We start from the raw sequence: 17,614 nt of genomic DNA on the forward strand, positions 1-17,614 counted from the left end.
CCAGAAAATTTTGCATGTGTGTATATATGGAAATATATTCAGACACATCATTCTAAATAACTTCTAAGAAAAAAGTATTTCAACCATCCAAAAAATCATTTACAAGAGACTCATTTTTCTCTTGCTGCTGTAAGCATATTCTTTATGTATACACAGAAAGTTTTATCACTGTTTTCTGGTCCATGCATCAACAGTACTAATTACTGTTTTTTAAAGTTTACTTAGTACCACTCGCTGAAGAAAAGATCTGGCAGGTCCACACTACATGTAACCTTCAGTGAAGCTACTCATGCCTAGAAAAGCTCACTGCTCTGCTCTATACATTTTTACTGTCTCTTAAAAATCCTGCCACCATCAGCTCTCTCCCCCAGCACTGAGGCGTTATGCAGAGACACCAATGACCAACAGAGTCCTAAGAAAAACCTGCAGCCCTCAGTGGAGCTGAAATACAATTAAGCATCTTCTCTTCATACTATGAGAGAGCACAATGCCAGATAAGATGGTGCTTTTCCTGTGATGGTCCACAGAAAGAAGCCACAGTAACATTTAACCATTTCATGCAGTCTCAGTGGAGGTAAGACCAACCCATGTACATGTAGACCCAGATCTTGCTGTATCAAACATGTCCAGTGTTGGACAACAGGGCACAAAAGCATGGTGCATCTTACAACCGACCTTACTGTTAACTACACACCCTAGATCTCTTTTGGTTACCCATCCTTCAAGAAGTTTCACCTTTATGTCTACCATGAGACAGGTTTTACTAGTTACAGTATTTTTACAAAAAAAAAAAAAAAAAAAAAAAAAGGCAGAAAGAGCACAACTTATCTCAATACTGTACAGGTAATTTTCACTATTATTATACAAGCTTTAAATGCATCTATAATTTTCTGAAAGAATGGAGCACGTACCACAAAGCAAAAGAAAAAGCTAATTTTTGCTACTTGAGTTGCAGTGAGTTTTCCTACAGTTTTTAATATTGATTCCTGCTCCTTAACCGTTGGATATGACATGCGAGATAACTTTGCTTCCAGTGCATGGCTTGATGGGAGTTGTCGAATCTCCATAATATTACTGAACCTTACACGAGGCTTTTTGGGAGCTTAAGGACAAAAAAGAAAAAAAGTTGTACATGATCATTAAACCGTTCCAAAAACCGCAAAAAGCAATAAAAATTATGATTCTAAATAATTCATAAATAATAACAATTTTTTATCCAAATAGAAGACTTGTCACTGTTTTAATTTCTTACAGTAGTATTTTGCTATTTAGCAGGCTGCTACCAAGACAAAGCACAATTTTTGTTTTAAATCAATACAGTTGTCCATCCCTCCACAAAAAAAAAAAAAATCCCTAAAAATAGCATCCCTTCTCCCTGTCAGAAAGAAGAAAAAAAAAAAAAAAAACAACCCCAGAGGACAATGAATTTTTGGGTAGGAATTATTCTGTATTGGCAAATATTACATATAAAACTGACTATTAATCAGCTAAAGAAAATTAACCAAAAGCTACACACATCTGTACCTAACTGCAAGGACAGCGTTCTATTCAGAGGATGACAGTGTCCAGCAGACCTCAAAGTTTAGCAGAAATCATAAGGTCACTTTCTCATTTGAAATTCACCCCCTAACTAAACCAAGTATCAGGACAAGACAGTTTTAGATTTTACTTGAAAGACTACTGTAGTATTATTTTCCTATGGAAAGAAAAACAGTACGTGCTACATAGAAGTACTAACTTGATTTGATATGAAACAATACCTCATTTCCTAAATTTAAAAAAAAAAAAGAAAAAGGATAAAAGCCTAGCTCAATCACCATATGATTGGTGCCTGTTGTCACAGGACAGTAGAGCCTACTAAAGTGGTTCCTAACACCTCTCATCTAGAAATTAAAAGAGACTTTCCCCTTTATAAACAGGGACTTTTGCTGAGGATCAGATAACTGGACTCTTGACAGCCAACCCTTCTTTAATTATCTGGGCCAGTTAGGCCCATTTCAGCTACTATCACAAGATAGTGAGGCTTAAATAAAATCAGAATGCACATAGACTGTTAAAATTCTTACTTTGACTGCTTTGCTCCTGCTCTAAAAAGGACAATAGCTTGTTTTTCCAGAGGCTGACTCATTGCTGCTGGTCATACAAGCCCAGAAGGAAAGAATCACAAGTACTGAACCCAGCTGGTCCCTTGAGATAAACATAGGCTGGATCTGTAGTGACCAAGAAAGGTAAACTGAACGATAGGCCTATGTTTTCTCTACCTGAAAGCAAATATGAGACTGCAATTCATGCAACATGAGATTTAAGGGGAGGGGATGGGGAGGAAAAAAAAAAAGAAAGTCAGTCCTGCAACACGAGAGCAGTTATACCAATAAATGGGGAAAAAAAAAAAAAAAAAAAAAAACAAAGAACTAGCATTTCAGCATTCCAAGGAATCTTTACTCACTTTTCTCTGCATCACTATTATTACTGCCACTTTTTTCAGTTGGCAAATCATGAAACTTTACAGGAACATATAAAGGTTCACTCTGAAATGAATCAGTATACGTAAAATAAAGTTAAGCAGGATATTTAAATTATAAGCAATTGAATTAATTTATTAGAAAATAAATACAAAATAAAAGTTTGGTGAATACTGAAAATCAAATTTAATTGAATGTTTTTATACAGAGCAGATAGGCTTGTCAAGAATGCTCATATGTCTTCTGTATTTTACATTAAACATACTGGTAAAATGCAGCACGCAAATAATTGCATGCTTTTGTGTAAATCCTCATGAACACAAAAGTCACCAAGGTCATCCCCCCACAATACAAACTTACAGATTTAAAATTAAAAAGAACTCACAAAAATATCACAGAGTTTTCAGTATATCTATAGCCTCTGTCCAAATGCTAAACTAGAAACATAAAATACAGAATATCCATACAAAATTGAATGCATACTCATTTCCCAAAAACTCATGAACTAGAACTAAATGTCAAAAAAAAAAAAACATTGGGAAAAGACCTCCAGTATACAAGACACTTTGCAGGAGTTTTAATTGTTTAAAATATTTCCAATAAACCAAGAGTTAAGCTGCTTATTTAAATTAAATTAATAAGCTGTAAGAGTGAAATAAGGAAAAAAAAATCTGGTAGCTGCATTTTTATTAGGTTCCTTCCTTAGGACGCGAATTTTTGTGGGTGTTTATATTAACGCAAAATTGTCCAAGCTTAACAGTGAATCTTTCTTCTAAGGTCAGATGATCTCTACGCACTAAGCAGACTACCATGATTATTTTTTAAATATACATAAATTAAGTTGAAAAAAAAAATATTGAAGCATACTTCTGGAAAAAAAAAAAAAAAAAACTTCTCCAACTTCTCCTTCAGTAGAAAATATAAATTACGTATCATAGTTTGTCAACACTTAATTGTCTTCCCCTACTTTACTACAGAAGCAGTGCAAGCTTTAATTATGTCCTATGTTTTGGATCCATTTCTGGAGGTTGCCTCCAATTTAAGTATGCAGATTAGCCAGCAGTCCGTGAGCAACAGGAAGATAAAAAAAAACATCATTTGTTGATGATGAAAATCATTGCAAAAATGACATCTGGCTTATCAGCAGAATTATCAGCAATGACTTTTGCTTTAGTAAACTGTAATCGCTTCATCCACTGGATGGAAGAAGGCAGTCCATTTCTCTTCCAAACTGCAATGCAGGATCACAGTACACAAGATACTCAACCAACTGAATGATGCTCTGGTGTGTTTGTCTTGAAGATGTTCCGCTTTACCACTAGCTCTCCACATTTTGCTTTGATAGCTACTGAGCTGAAAAAGGTTTCCTTTTTATGACAAATACTTCTTTCACAAACTACTACAGAAACGTTTAAGTAAATGTTTTATCAAGTTGAGACCCTCTATTTTTCATAAAAAGTCACAGCATTATTTGTAGTACTTAAAAAATACTTGAGTTACCAAGCCCCTTTGCCAAAACTATTACATGCAAATAGATATTTTAAAGGCAAGAAGTCAAGATAATGGTGTCATGTTACTACAAAGCACTGAGCTTTAAAAGTTAAGGAACTTACCAGAGAGCTGTTTACAGCATTATCTGTTGTGCAAGCAGCAAAATAACCTTCAGCATCTGCAAACTAGTTAAAAGAACCTTAAATGTAACAATTTATGAAGACAATCTGTGCTTGTTTATTTTGAGAACACGTTTTTTTAATGCCTTTTTCCGTATTTCTGTCACAATTCTCCCCACACACACACACCCTCACCCCCAAAACCAAGAGGGCGTAGAAGTTCAGTAAGGAACCCCATTTTGGTAATTCCCTTTACCTCTTGGAGAACTCCACTGAACTCAACTACCCAGGTGTCACTGCGAGATCAGACTGTTGGAAAGCCAAAACCTACGAAGTTCAGTCACTGAGACGTTGCACTAAGTTATTGTGTAGACATTACAATAGTCCTCTTGTTTCTCCATTTTACTGGGGCAAAGTTCCTTTGTGTAAAAGCACAGAACTCTGCCTCAGTCTTAACAAGACGTAAGTCAGGATAAGGTCAGCCATCCTTTTTCCTCTTCCTTTCTACATCCTTACAAGCACGGCTACCCAGTTCCCTGACTTGCACCTTCCTGTTCTATCACTCTGGTAATAAATCTACAAAGCCTCTAATGTGGAAAAGGGCTTAAAGTAAAGTGTGTTTACTTCAATCACTTTTTACTTTCAATCACTGTTGAAATAAAAATTCATAAATATATAATTTTTGTTCCATGGCAAACACACGGCATTTTAAAGGCACTTACAGTAATTATGCAGTTGAATATCTAACTAATTTCTTGAAAAATCTCTACGAAAAAACCTTACTTCTAACTGCACTCTACAGTCCTTTGTGTTGTTCTTTCACAGTACCTAAACATCAAAAGCAACGGTTATTTCCTACAAATTATTAAAAATTACCTTTGTAGGGTAAATTAAAAGGAAAAAAACAGGATTCCAGGAGCAGTCCCATGAGTGCCACACACAAAACGTGACAGATTCAGCAATCTTACTCATTGGTGCCCAGTTCACATGAGAATTAAGTATCATCTCTGTCTTTGCCATAGCACTGGTCTGGATCCAGGTGGTCAATATTACCACTACCATTCACTCTAGGTGAGAGCTGCTCATTCTACTCATCTGCTTAGATTAGTAAACCTGATCAATTTGACTGCTCTGTACAACTAATCACCCTTCAGTGCTTTCATCACATCCTTGCCGTTTCTGCCAGTAAAGAACCTGTAAATTCTGTTTATTTCCCAGTTATCTTGTGAAGATTCTAAACAGCATAAAGCCTACCAAAAAATATTTCAAGATATCACCGAACTCTAAATGATTTCCATTTGTTTAGCACATTTTTTTTAAACAAGTTTGGGTTTTGTTTTAACTGCCATGTTAGGTATGACATCAAGCCCAATAACAAAAGTATGTTACACCTAAAATATCACTATCAGTGACGCTCAATATATCCATATACATATCCAATATGTTCCTTTCATACAAGCTTTTAGAGACATGTTGATTAACAGCATGTTCTTGGATCACCTTTTTCTGTTATTTTAATGCAAGATTAGTATAAGGCTAAATGTCTTACTGTTTCCTGAGTCCTGCTGTTCAGCATTCTGAAACACTGGCACAGAACAGGAGCTCTTCCCAACATCTCTCAATTCCTTGGAAAATGCCTCTATTTCTGTCATCATTTTAGACCCTAGCACAAACTGTGCCCGGTTCTAAGATGGGCAACAGAAGGCCATTCATATGCATAAAAGGCTGCCAATATTTACTTTCGGTGAGCATTAACAGCAATAAAGTCACAATTCTACCACCTTTCCTAAATATGATGGCAAAAAACTCAAAACCTCTTTTAGAAAATCTAAAAATCAACTACAATGTTCAAATACTAATTTTATTAGTTATAAATGCTGGAGAAGTAAAAGGGAACCAACAATGAGGCAGGTAAGCTCTTCTTGAAAAGAATCATCCTCTGCAACTGCCCAAGGTAAATGCACACATGGTCTGGTTCTGTAGATTTCTTATGATTCCTCACGTATTTCACACTCCTTTTTCTTTAATTTTTTTTCCTCGCAAGACTGTTAGTATTACAATTGCCACCTCAGCCTGTGCCATGATTCAGTTTATAACTGCTTTTGTTAAAGCATTATTTATTAAATTCCACCTTTTTCTATTCCTTATTTTAAATAATTCTGCACAAACTTATATAAACGTTTCAATTTTTGTAGAAGTTAAAGTACTTACAAAAGCTGCATGCCTTCCACGAAACCCACGAGTACATTGTTGCCTCCACGGTTTCCAAACAATAAATCCCAAGAGATACAGAACAAACATAGATGTTTTTGCAAACGTACTGAAAAAAGGTTTGTTGTACTTCGTAAAAACATACTGTGGAAAGAAAATAATTGCAGTATCCAAAATTACCAGTTAGGTACGAATTCATAAAAATCAATGAACAGTTTCAGGTATATATACTCCATGGTAGTTTGGTTTCCAAAGTCATACCATTGCAAATATTGGCACCAATGACCAAAAGATAAGTGATCCTATCTATTCTGGAGACATCCTCTTTCAAAGCATCTTAAATGCCATCTTGTAAGATGCTATGCCACCAGAGGAAAGCTACTTTTTACTTATCAAGCAACATAGTGTTATACACTATATAACTCAGATAGGACCAAAGATACACTCATCTCTAAACATTTCTTAAACAAACAAAAAAAAAAATCACTTTTATAAGCAATAACATAGTATTCACAAACTAGAGAACGTTATTCTAAGTAGTATTTCATAATCAGTAGTGTTTACACCAGGTCACTGGAAAAAAGTTACATTAATAATAGCATGTTAAAACACAAACATTTGTAAATGCTTAGTTTCAGAACTGTCACATAACATAATAACTATTCAGAAACATGAATCTAAGAAAAATTTATTACAATTCAATTTTCATTGTTAAAGATCCACTTCAGGTCCTAAAACTTAAATAGCAGACCAGTTTTAAGATGGTGAATATATGAACTAGATTACAACACACTTGTCTGCAGTTACAGGGCTTAACTCCGTGACCCATGAGTCCTTTAATCCAAGGCTTCTAGATGTTCCATACTAAAATCTACCATACTAACTAACTTGTAATGCTACAACTTATTTACTACTTCTCAGGAAAAGCTGAGGTGTTATTTTAATTAATATGGCAATAAACAAAATGAATTCCCAAGTTACAACATGCATTTATTAATTTATGTTATTTCATTTTAAAATCGCCAATAATACCTTCTATATTGAAAGCAGGAGTCACTGAGTTGTGCGTGCTCATAATATTTAACGTATACAGGTTATTTCAGTAATCCAGTAAAGTAAGTAACTCCAGTAAAAGTAACTCAGTAAAGGAGGACACTGTCTTCCCCATACTGAAAACAATGTCAAACCTTACACTAGAATGCCTACTGAGTGTGAGTGACCATGTTTCCCCTGGAATTTTCTCTTAAATAGACTTTTATTTTCTTTTAAGGTTCACAGAACAATACTTACAGAAGTGAGTTCCGAGGAGGCAACCCATATCACATCAACAAGGAGAAGAATGACGATTCCTAGAGCCATTCGCCTGCGCTGAGAGGATGAACTGCTCTGGGAGCTCATTCGATTCATGATAAAAACCCACACCATTTGTAACCTGTCCAGTATTAATAAAGAAATAAAACCCAAATTATTACAAACAAGAATGTAAAAACGTACAAAAAACCACACTGGGTGCAGAGAGGACCAAGTGTTCCATATATGAAACAGACCCAATATACCAGGAAGCAGATGCTTAGGCTTGTTAAAAAGATCTTTGACAGATCTGGCATGAGACTTTCAGAGACAGCAGCAACAAAAACGTCAACCTTGGCTTTTCAAGAATTTATCTACCTTTCCACCACTGAAACAAACAAAAGTAGGTAAAGCATAAAATGTCTGGAATTTTTATGCTGTGAGTTCTGCAAAATTTCAAACCAACGCATTTCTGTAAATTCAGATACTCTAGGCTTACAGTAGGAATTAGTTTGGCATGTTATGTCAAATATAAGTCAACTAACAGTAGTCAGAAACTTGTTTAAACTTTAGGATTCATCAAACATTTCTGAAGATATGGCAACACTTAATAAATTATGATCCCTCCATGTTTAAAATGTTAAAAAACACCTACTTGTAAGCTTACAAAATCACATAACACGTGCACTTGAACTGTTTTAATATATTGTTTTATAACTTTTATTATGTATTGTTTTTGTGTGTGTGTGTGTGATAATTCATGAGGTACAGGCATGCACCAATCCTAGTGAAAAACTTTCAAACTTACAGTAAGCATATACACAACAGAAAGATTTGCCTCGTTAAGATAAAAAAAAAAAAAAAACTCAGACATTTTGATTATGGCTTTGACTGTGTTCCTGCTACGTTACACATAGGAATAATCACTTACATACACTTCATATGCTGAGATGTCAAAACTACAGCCACAAAGTTTAGGTTTGTCATCTAGTACAGCTTTATCAAAGCCGTACAGACTTGCCAGAAATCACAACATAAAAAGTCCAGATTTTGACAGACACAAGCCTATCAGCCTTTTCATGGACCTTAGAAATCTTTGTCCAAAGTATTGATAGAAAGGTCTCAATTACAGCAATTCTAGTGAATTACCAGGAAAGCCCAGCTCAGTTTAAATGTTTTACTCAATTTTTTTTTTTTTTTTTATTTTTTTTTTAACTGAAAGAGTAGGAGTATACTCCTATTCCTGCTCAACAGAAATTTCTGAAGAGAAAATGGATGCAGGAGATGAGCACTATAGCAGTGCGCAGACCAACCTGCTCTCCTTTTCTCTCAGCAGGCAGAGTACTTCTGTTTTATTCAAATCACAGAGTAAACATGAGAACAGAAGTGCTTTTGTTTGGGTTGGCCAAAGAAGTGGCACATCCTGACTTTAGAGGGCTTGACTTTGTACAACTTACATTAAATAAAGTATTAATTTCAGTATTTTCAGTAAACATTAGGAGATCAATAAAGTACATCAAAAAAATAAAAACAAGACAGAGGAGCTTTTAAAAATCTTGCTTGTGTTGTAACTCAAGTGCTAGTCACAAACGTGCCAGACCTACATGCACTCACATTCACTAATGCTAGTAGAAGACTCAGGATTGTGATACAGCTTTACAAGTGCTGACTGTAAGACCCAAACTTAGGAACCTTCAACTTTATGATTAGAACCTTCAAATACAAGCTTAGGTATATAACAGAGATGGACATCTCATACCTCTGTCCACTCATAGTAGAGTCTTTCAAATACTTCCTAATGAAACTCTGAGATACACACATGGTAGTTCTATGATTAACATCTTATTTTGGGTCTATTTTAAGAAAATGCATTAAGAGTTGATTCACTACAGAACATATAGCATACCTTGCCAATTATCACCATAAAAACCAAGCTCACTATCTATGAAAGAACTCAAGGAACTAAGAAGTAATTCACCTTTATGGAGCAAATCCTGACTCTTCCAATAAAGAGAGGTGAACTGCTTTGCTAATAAAGTTATTTGACTTTAAACTACACTACACTTTGTTTTTTTCCACATGTCAACATATCCTCACTCACTGCCTTTTCATTACTTGAACATTTTTGTATGAAGGAGACAGTGCCACAATATCTTCAGCAAGGAAGCTACAGCATTTTTCTTTCAGACTTGCCTATTCTTCAGATTAATTACTTATATGTTTACATGTGCACAAGTGCTTTTCAGACCACTACACTGTTTCCCACCTTTGTTTGCTTCATGCCTCTCCTTTGCTATATACTCCCTGCCACATTTAAATCTAGACACTTTTTCTTTCTCCATTTCTCAAAGGGCTTCTTTCCAAAGAAAAAAATAGATCCTGAAGTATAATTACACCACTAGTTCTATGTTCATATATTCCATGCGTGGGCACTACTTCTGGATAATTATTCTGCTTTTCTGATAAAATGGTGGGACTGACAAAAGAAAGCAAGGTCTGTAAGTAGATAGGAGCAACGTTATGAAAGACTCAGCAAGAAACTGCAGTTTTTATGCAATACAGAATAAAGAAGAAAACGTTTGTTTCCAAAGAGAAAATAAATAGGTGTATTATTTTAAGCCCAAGTAACTGAACAGAAACATTTTGGTGCCTGAAAGCTTGTGAGTTTTTTGAGTTGTTAAGAATTAGTTTCATGGATATTACGTACTAAGCTCTACCAACTTTGCCTCCATTTTATTATGACTAATAACCTACAAGGCATTGTATTACATTTTATTGTATGTAGCCTACAGATCACCCACATTTTCATAACATGCAGCCAAAATGGAAGCTGAGCATAAAGAAGTTCCAAAGGAGCTAGAAGAAAAGTCTCATTCCTTGTCAGGCTACCAGGTGACAAAATAACAGTGGTAAGCTATAGCAGAAGAGGAAACTACTCCAACCTTTCACCACTTATGTGCTGTGGGTAGGAAGGGCATAGGTAGCTGGAAACAGGAAGGAACAGCAGTTGCCTAGCGGATTTGAAATCTCTACATGACATGCTTACACAACTAGCTCTTCTGTTTGCACCACAAACTGTGTCAAAGCATACAGCACATATAATTTGTGCAGAGACTGTGTGCATTCTGTAGGTGCTGAACACTGTATCCAACCTGGCTGTGTTAGGCTCCTGCAAATTCCTCGCATTAGGATCCCTCAGTGGGAGTGAAGTAAAGGACAATAAAATTCCTTGTACTCTGCAGATTAGAGGTTATATATGAAGCTATTCAGAGTGTAAGTACGTGTTACACCATTTCTTTTCTACCTATATGTAGATTTTACAATTCAAATTAAAAAGCACATATTTACACCTCAAAATTGAGGGGTTTAGTATGTTACAGCAATAGCAGCTACTGCCTGCTCATCTGATTTGCAAAATATCTGTTTAACAATTTTGTGTGCCTAATAAATCACTCTTTGCATCATTCTCCCATAATGAGAAAAAAATGCTTAACAAGAAGAGGTGACTACCAACTCGTAATCATATAGCAAGATGCATCTTCAAGCTAGGAGATGACTAAAAAGTGGTTAAGTGACAGTACTAAAGTGTCTATAACATGTTTTTTTAATTTGCATTTCTCTCATTAGGACAATGTCCTTTTTAGTACCTGATTTTTCATACCTCACCCACAATTTACCAAAAGAACAGCAGAACCCTACTGAAAGTTACATAAAATGTTTTAGGATTGAATTAAGACCTGTAAAACTTCATGCAGAATGCAAACACAGGTATAAACAAGTATTTGGGGAATTTTTGGACAGCCACATTATCCAACTTATTGACAAATCACTGGTATTTCCAAACTTGCAATGAAATAACAATTCCACACATTCTTTTATATTTGGCTTCTGCACATTGACAGCAATAAACTCCGATAAAAAAAGAAAGCAGAAAGAATAAGCTTTATTTTTTTGCATACATACCTTCCACAATAAGTGTAAAAAACAAACAAAAAATGCTAACAAACTTCACATATCACGTCACAGTGAAGATAGTCTCCTAAAAAGAAAGACAAGATTTTGAAAAATGTTGTGGGTGTGTATTAGACAGTTAGCTTCACAAAATATTTTCTAAAATTGCAAGTTCAACAAGCATGTACTGCAGCTCAAGTCCTAGATGTTAGAGATATACAAATATAGAACCTCAACAATTGGTTCACATAAAAAATGCTGGGATGACAACGCTGAATTGCTTGAAAACAGGATCATTTACTATCTTTATTTCAAAGAACACCGTCCCTTCCTTATTAACTGAATGCAAGAGGCTCACATGCGAAGGTGACAACATTTAGTTCTAATTTTATAAGCAATGCAGTGAAAGATCCTATTTCTCAAGCCTATGTTCCTAAGCAAAAATTGAAGTGTTAGAATTAGGAAAGCAGTGGAAGAGCATATAGGCTTTTCAGCCTTTAAAAAATCTAGACAGATGGTACACTTCCACATTATTTCTGGTGTAAGTGCATCATCTTGCCTTGATTTGATACAGTATTATTATTATTTAACACACTTTTTTAAAAATTGCTATATAGAAAAGAAACATTAGGGACTGAGGAAAAGTGCTATACTATACAAACCAGGAGCCCATCTAATATCTAACCATGTGCAAATCCAGCCATTAGCAAATATATGATGCACAACAAAAGGATGCACAACCAAACTTGAACTGACAAACAAGAATAATAAAGCTGTTTTATTGCTCGGAAGTGCAGGAAGGTTTTTTCTTTTCTTATTTATGGAAATATCTAACAATTTTACATGTTGCTAATCATTATTAAGGGATGCCCTGTATCATATATCCTATATGCATGTACACCCCACATTAATAAGTCACAAATTAGTGTGTATAAGAAGAGGTAGCAGTAAGGGCAGCACTAAATGTTTAGCTGAAATTTTGCCTTTGACTGCCTCTGAAGTTTGCCTGAAAGTTTATTAACTTTTACCTCCTACAAGAGTTTAACTGATGCTTCTCATTTATTTTAAAATAGATTAAGAGGGAGACTATAAAAATAGATCACATAAGTTTATAATTCAGCCCCCACTGAACTCGTCAAGATTTAAACACTGCTTAGCATCCAGCAAATTCAATCCCTTCACCATACAGTTTACTGAATGACTAAAACCAGTCAAAACAGTTTTGAAGATGTACTTTGAAGACACAGGCATGTGCTTATCCATGTCATATACCACAAACACAATGTACACACTGTACATTCTGATGCCTGTCTAGTTCAGTGCCCTCACATGCAAACAGCTGCTGGTCATATTTTCCTTATGCTATCAATGTAACTGGAGATTACAATCAGCATCTCAGATAATCAGGACCTAAACCGGAAAGTATTTATCCATACAAAGTTCAAGCTGTTTGTTCAGGCCTATTTATGTCCCAAAAGAAGTAATTGTATATAACATTAACAGAAATAAACAAAAAGAAAAAAGAAGTTGCTTAAAAAATCTTTTCTCCATGCACACTACATGAAATATTACTAAGCTAAAAGATACCATTCAGTTGCTTATTTTCCATCCCTACTTAATCCACATTAGCTATACTCAAGTAACCACATTCAGGATTTACACCCAAATTTAGTTATCATGCAAGAACTGTATGTTACCCCCTATCAGCCCTCAAGATGTGCTGTGGGCTGTAGATCCAGTGGGGCTGTTCACACAGAACTCCTTTCAATGCTTATTAGCAAGAATACATTGCTTATTAGCAAGAATAATATTCTTGCTTATTAGCAAGAATTAGCAAGAATGCTTATTAGCAAGAATACATTATTAGCAAGAATACGTTTAGATGTAGAGCTTAGGGATATGGTTTAGTGGGGACTGTTAGCGTTAGGTCAGAGGTTGGACTCGATGATCTTGAGGTCTCTTCCAACCTAGAAATTCTGTGATTCTGTGATTCATTTCAGAATAACAGTTTAGCACGTTAATATTACATCTGAGACCTAAACTGAGAACCATGCAAAAGAAGGGTCCTTCTCTTGAAAAAGATGGCTTCCCCATTATAAAACACTTAATTCATGAAGCACATAAACCTATGACAAATTTAAGCTATCAGAAGACACATGGGATGAAATAGAAATGATGGTTTAGAAGTAAATACAATATTCCACCCTATTAAATCTAGTCTACGTTTGCCTTCTGTTTGCGTTATAGGAAAATATCATTTCCACGCAATATAATTTTAAAAGATGCTGGTTGAAATGAGACATTTGAGGGAATATTCATTTAAAATGCATTTCTTAATATCATTATAATTTTCAGCAAACAGCATGGCTATCTTTTTAAGTCTTTTAAATTTTATTTACCATTTCAATAGTGTTAGAGTTGGGGTTGTCATCTTGTAGAACCATTTTTCAGCCAGTTACATGAAGGTCTTCTGCAGAAGGAAAAAGAAAGTACTTAACATTCCTTGTCATGTCACTGTATTTTGTTTCTTAACATACCGTATCCTAGATCACTTGAGTCACCACCACTTTAGTTTATGATGCTCAAAAAAATATATATTTAAAAATGGTCTCTCAACATAATCCACAACGTGTGTACACAACAGGCCTGTCCAACTCTTACTACACTGAAATGGAAGAAGAGACTTCTGAGGACAGCACGTATAACTCCACTACTGATATTTAACGTGCAAACTTGTTTCTGTAGCACTAAATATTTCCTTGGGCACACTATCATGTTTTTTCCACATTAAGAGTTCAACCCTAAAAAGGAAAACTACATGAAGTTCACAAAATACGAAATCACTCTGGATTTACTGATGATTAGTGAAGAGGTCATTACAAGTAAAAGAACTGACAAAATCACTGCAGCACAAGATTATTGCCCCAAGATGTTTTACAAAGAAAACAAGACCTCTAAAGAAGTACTTGATAGCAAGAATAACAAGAAACCCAGAAGAGAAGCTCAGTCACAAGCCATGGTGTGGGCAAGTCAACTTGAAATTCTTCCTTGTATTTACTCAAGATTATTTCACGTACAATAAAAGAGACAACATACCAAGATAGGGCTTGCACACAGAAGAAATAGTTTTAGTTTTTCCAGTTATACTGGCTGCTCCAATCATACAAGTTCTGGGATACAACCCCCCTCCTTGAATATGTACTGTCACTGTCAGGTGATTCTCACTTTGTGTTTGATTACTTTCAAGATAAGACAAACAGAGACACTGCTTTGACTAATCAGGAAAAAAAAAAAAGTAAGCTGGCTGACGTTCCCTCCTTCTACATTTGGAAATACACATTAAAGCAATGTTCAACTAACACGACTTCGACCTCTGCTGAGAGGTATCACTGAATGACAGTAAAAGCAAAAATCTTCAAAAGAGATGGAAAAGTGAGACTTATGCAACATGCCAATCACACTCTCGTAAAGCCTGGTAATCTTCACTCAGGGCAAAGTTTCCTGCAGAATATAATGAAGCAAAGGACTGAAAAAAAAGGAAACTGAACCAAGTTTTTCATACCAGTATTGGGTAGTGAAGGTAAAGATCACCATTTTTAGCTCAATAAAAAGTTAAACAAGCCCAAACTAGGCACAGAAAACACACCAAGTTTACTACCAAAAGAAAAAAAAAAAAAAAAAAAGAAAGAAAAGGAGAGAGTTCAATTGCACATAAAGAGATACTTTGGGAATCTGATAGTGGACCATACTGGGAAATGTAAGTAATATTTCAAACTGTTATGGTACAGCTCGATCCTGATACCTAAGGTATAATGTTAACATTTCAAAAAGTTTCTTAATTCTGTACTTACTATTTCTGTGTATGAGATCTACACTTATGCAAAGTTTTTTTCATGAATTTTGAATGCATAATACTGATCTATTGCCTAGGTAGCAGTGTCTATCAGCTCTTAGGGCACCTAACCAGAGCTCCAGGTCCGGTCCGCCAGCATCCCAGCAGGGCTGCTCGCTGTGGGACACAAGCAGCTGGCACCACAGGAATTACAAAGTATCTTCAGGTTAGCAGTGAAAGCTGACAAGCGAAATTGACATCGCCTGGCTTCTTCCTTTCCTTCCAATAAAAACAGATGAGGAAAATAATGTCAAGCTGCCAAAGCTCTTTAAACGTTATCGTGTACAGAGCAGCGCACATCTGTTAAACACCTGCAGTCATACGTTTAATACCAGCGAAGAATTGCAAGTGACATCTCCTTCATAGGTTACCCGTGTAATCCTGCCAGATCTAAACATATCGCACGTTGTCACGGGATAAACAGCCGCAGACCTTTGATAAGAACAAGCCCGGCAGCCTCCAGAACCGCACGTCGCCGCCACCTGAAAGCCGAGCCTTGCAGGCAAGCGGGGAAAACCACCGAAGCCAGGCAGCGGCGTGCACGGCCCGGCCGGGGGCTTCTCCTCCCTGGCTGGGGCTCACGGCGGAGGCAGGACGGGCTCCTCCTGCCCTCCCAACGCCAACACCGGCAGCGGGGGCCGGGCCGGGCCGAGCAGGGGCCGCACGACACGGGGAGGGAGGCGGCCCTACAGCCCACCGGGAGGGGATCTCTCCCGCAGGACCCCCGGAGCAGCCCCGGGGCGAGGAACGGCGGCTCCCGGCCGCGCACCGCCCGCTCGGCCCCCTCGGCTCGGGCACGGGGCGGGCGAGGCCTCCGGCCCGCGGCACCCCCCGGCGGCAGGGCCGAGCGGGCGGGGGGGCTCCGCTGCCCGCCTCCCCTCCCCACCCACCGCCCGCAGCCGCTCGGGGGGTTTGGCCGCAGCCCCCTGCCCGCCTCGGCGGAGGTACCTGAGCGCCGCCGGGGGGGCCCGCAGCTACGACCGGCGGCGGCGGCGCCGCCCGCTGCCCTCCCCCTGCCCTCCCTCTCAAGATGGAGGCGCGGAGCGAGCCCAGCCCCGAGCACGGCAGCGACCGCCCCGTCCCGCCCCATCGAGCCGCCCGGGCTCATCGAGCCTCAGCTTCACCCAGCCCCTCAGCCTCATCCAGCCTCTCAGCCCCGTCCAGCCTCCCGGTCCCATCGAGCCTCCCGGCCCCGTCCAGCCGCCCGCCAGCCCTGTCCGGGCGCCCCTCAGCCCGAAATGGCGGCGCTGGGGCTCCCCGAAGCCCGCAGGGGTTTGTCCCCTCTCTGTACGGCCCCCTGCGGGTCTTTTCTCCCCACTGCCACCCCAGGGCTGCGTTAGGCCTCCAGGAGACGTCTGGAGGAGGAAGGGGCTGCGAGGTGCTCAGCAGAGCCCTGCGTCGCCGCCTGTGGTAGCTGCGTTGGCACGCTAAATAATGACAAATAAACAGCTTTGAAACCTTGCCGTTTCACTACAGCCAGATTTCTTGGGCTTGGGAAAACGGGGTGGTAAAACGGGGCTTTGGGTTGTTCCTTCAGAGGCATCGGTCACCCCCCTGCGGCTGGGAAGCGCCGTGCCAGGCTGTGCAGAGCAGGGCGGCTGCGGGCTTCAAAACCACAGCCCGCTCCCAGAACAAAAATGGGACAGAACAGCCTGGATGGAAGAGGATTTCCTTCGGCTAGAAGTCATCGTCCAGCATTTGTGCGGTCTCTTCCAAGCAGTGAGATACCGGAGGGAGATAAGCAGGTCAAAACCAAAGCGACGCACGGAGGGACAGCACAAGCTAAAGAACTAGATTGGAGAAGTGGGAGGGAGCTTGAAACTGGTACCTCAAAAAGAGGAAAGAAAGAAAGAAAAAAAAAAAAAAAAAAAACAAAAAAAAAAAAACAGTGAGCGAGGCCCTTGAGAATTGTCCTGAAATACACTGAGGTGGCAGAAGCTTTGTTTCATGAAGACAGCGATCTTTACAGCCTGCGATACAAAATCTCAGAGGACCAGGAAGCAGCGACAACTAATTAAATTCTCAAAATAGATGGCTACTTCGCAATCAACGCAGTTTGAACAGAATAAAAAAGTGAAACTGCCTAGACAAACTGTTACCTTATGTTTGAGATGCATAAGGTGTTGACGATACAAAGAAAAGCTGCTTCTTAAGAGGAAAAGAACAAAGAAATTTTAGTCCTAATTAAACTTTTTTTT

General features: G+C 38.2%; 1 protein-coding gene across 2 annotated transcripts in view; it reads right to left on the minus strand.

Moving 5' to 3' along the window:
- Window positions 1-16,470, minus strand: part of SLC35F5 (solute carrier family 35 member F5) — a 28,543-nt gene extending 12,073 nt beyond the window's left edge. Inside the window, exons 1-8 of one of the 2 annotated variants that reach the window (XM_084524070.1) lie at window positions 16,365-16,470; window positions 13,924-13,994; window positions 11,537-11,612; window positions 7,574-7,715; window positions 6,284-6,427; window positions 4,076-4,138; window positions 2,447-2,528; window positions 912-1,102 (exon numbers count right to left, since the gene is read on the minus strand). In XM_084524070.1, coding sequence (XP_084380196.1) covers window positions 912-1,102; window positions 2,447-2,528; window positions 4,076-4,138; window positions 6,284-6,427; window positions 7,574-7,708 — 615 coding nt within the window. In that variant the 5' untranslated portion in view covers window positions 7,709-7,715; window positions 11,537-11,612; window positions 13,924-13,994; window positions 16,365-16,470. Of the gene's footprint in view, window positions 1-911; window positions 1,103-2,446; window positions 2,529-4,075; window positions 4,139-6,283; window positions 6,428-7,573; window positions 7,716-11,536; window positions 11,613-13,923; window positions 13,995-15,848; window positions 15,926-16,364 lie in introns of those variants that run through there. The other variant, XM_084524069.1, reaches the window with a different exon arrangement.
- Window positions 16,471-17,614: the final 1,144 nt, after the last annotated feature.

The sequence above is a fragment of the Aythya ferina genome (assembly GCF_964211825.1).
Source record: "Aythya ferina genome assembly, chromosome: 6".
In the NCBI taxonomy this organism is placed as follows: Eukaryota; Metazoa; Chordata; class Aves; order Anseriformes; family Anatidae; genus Aythya; species Aythya ferina.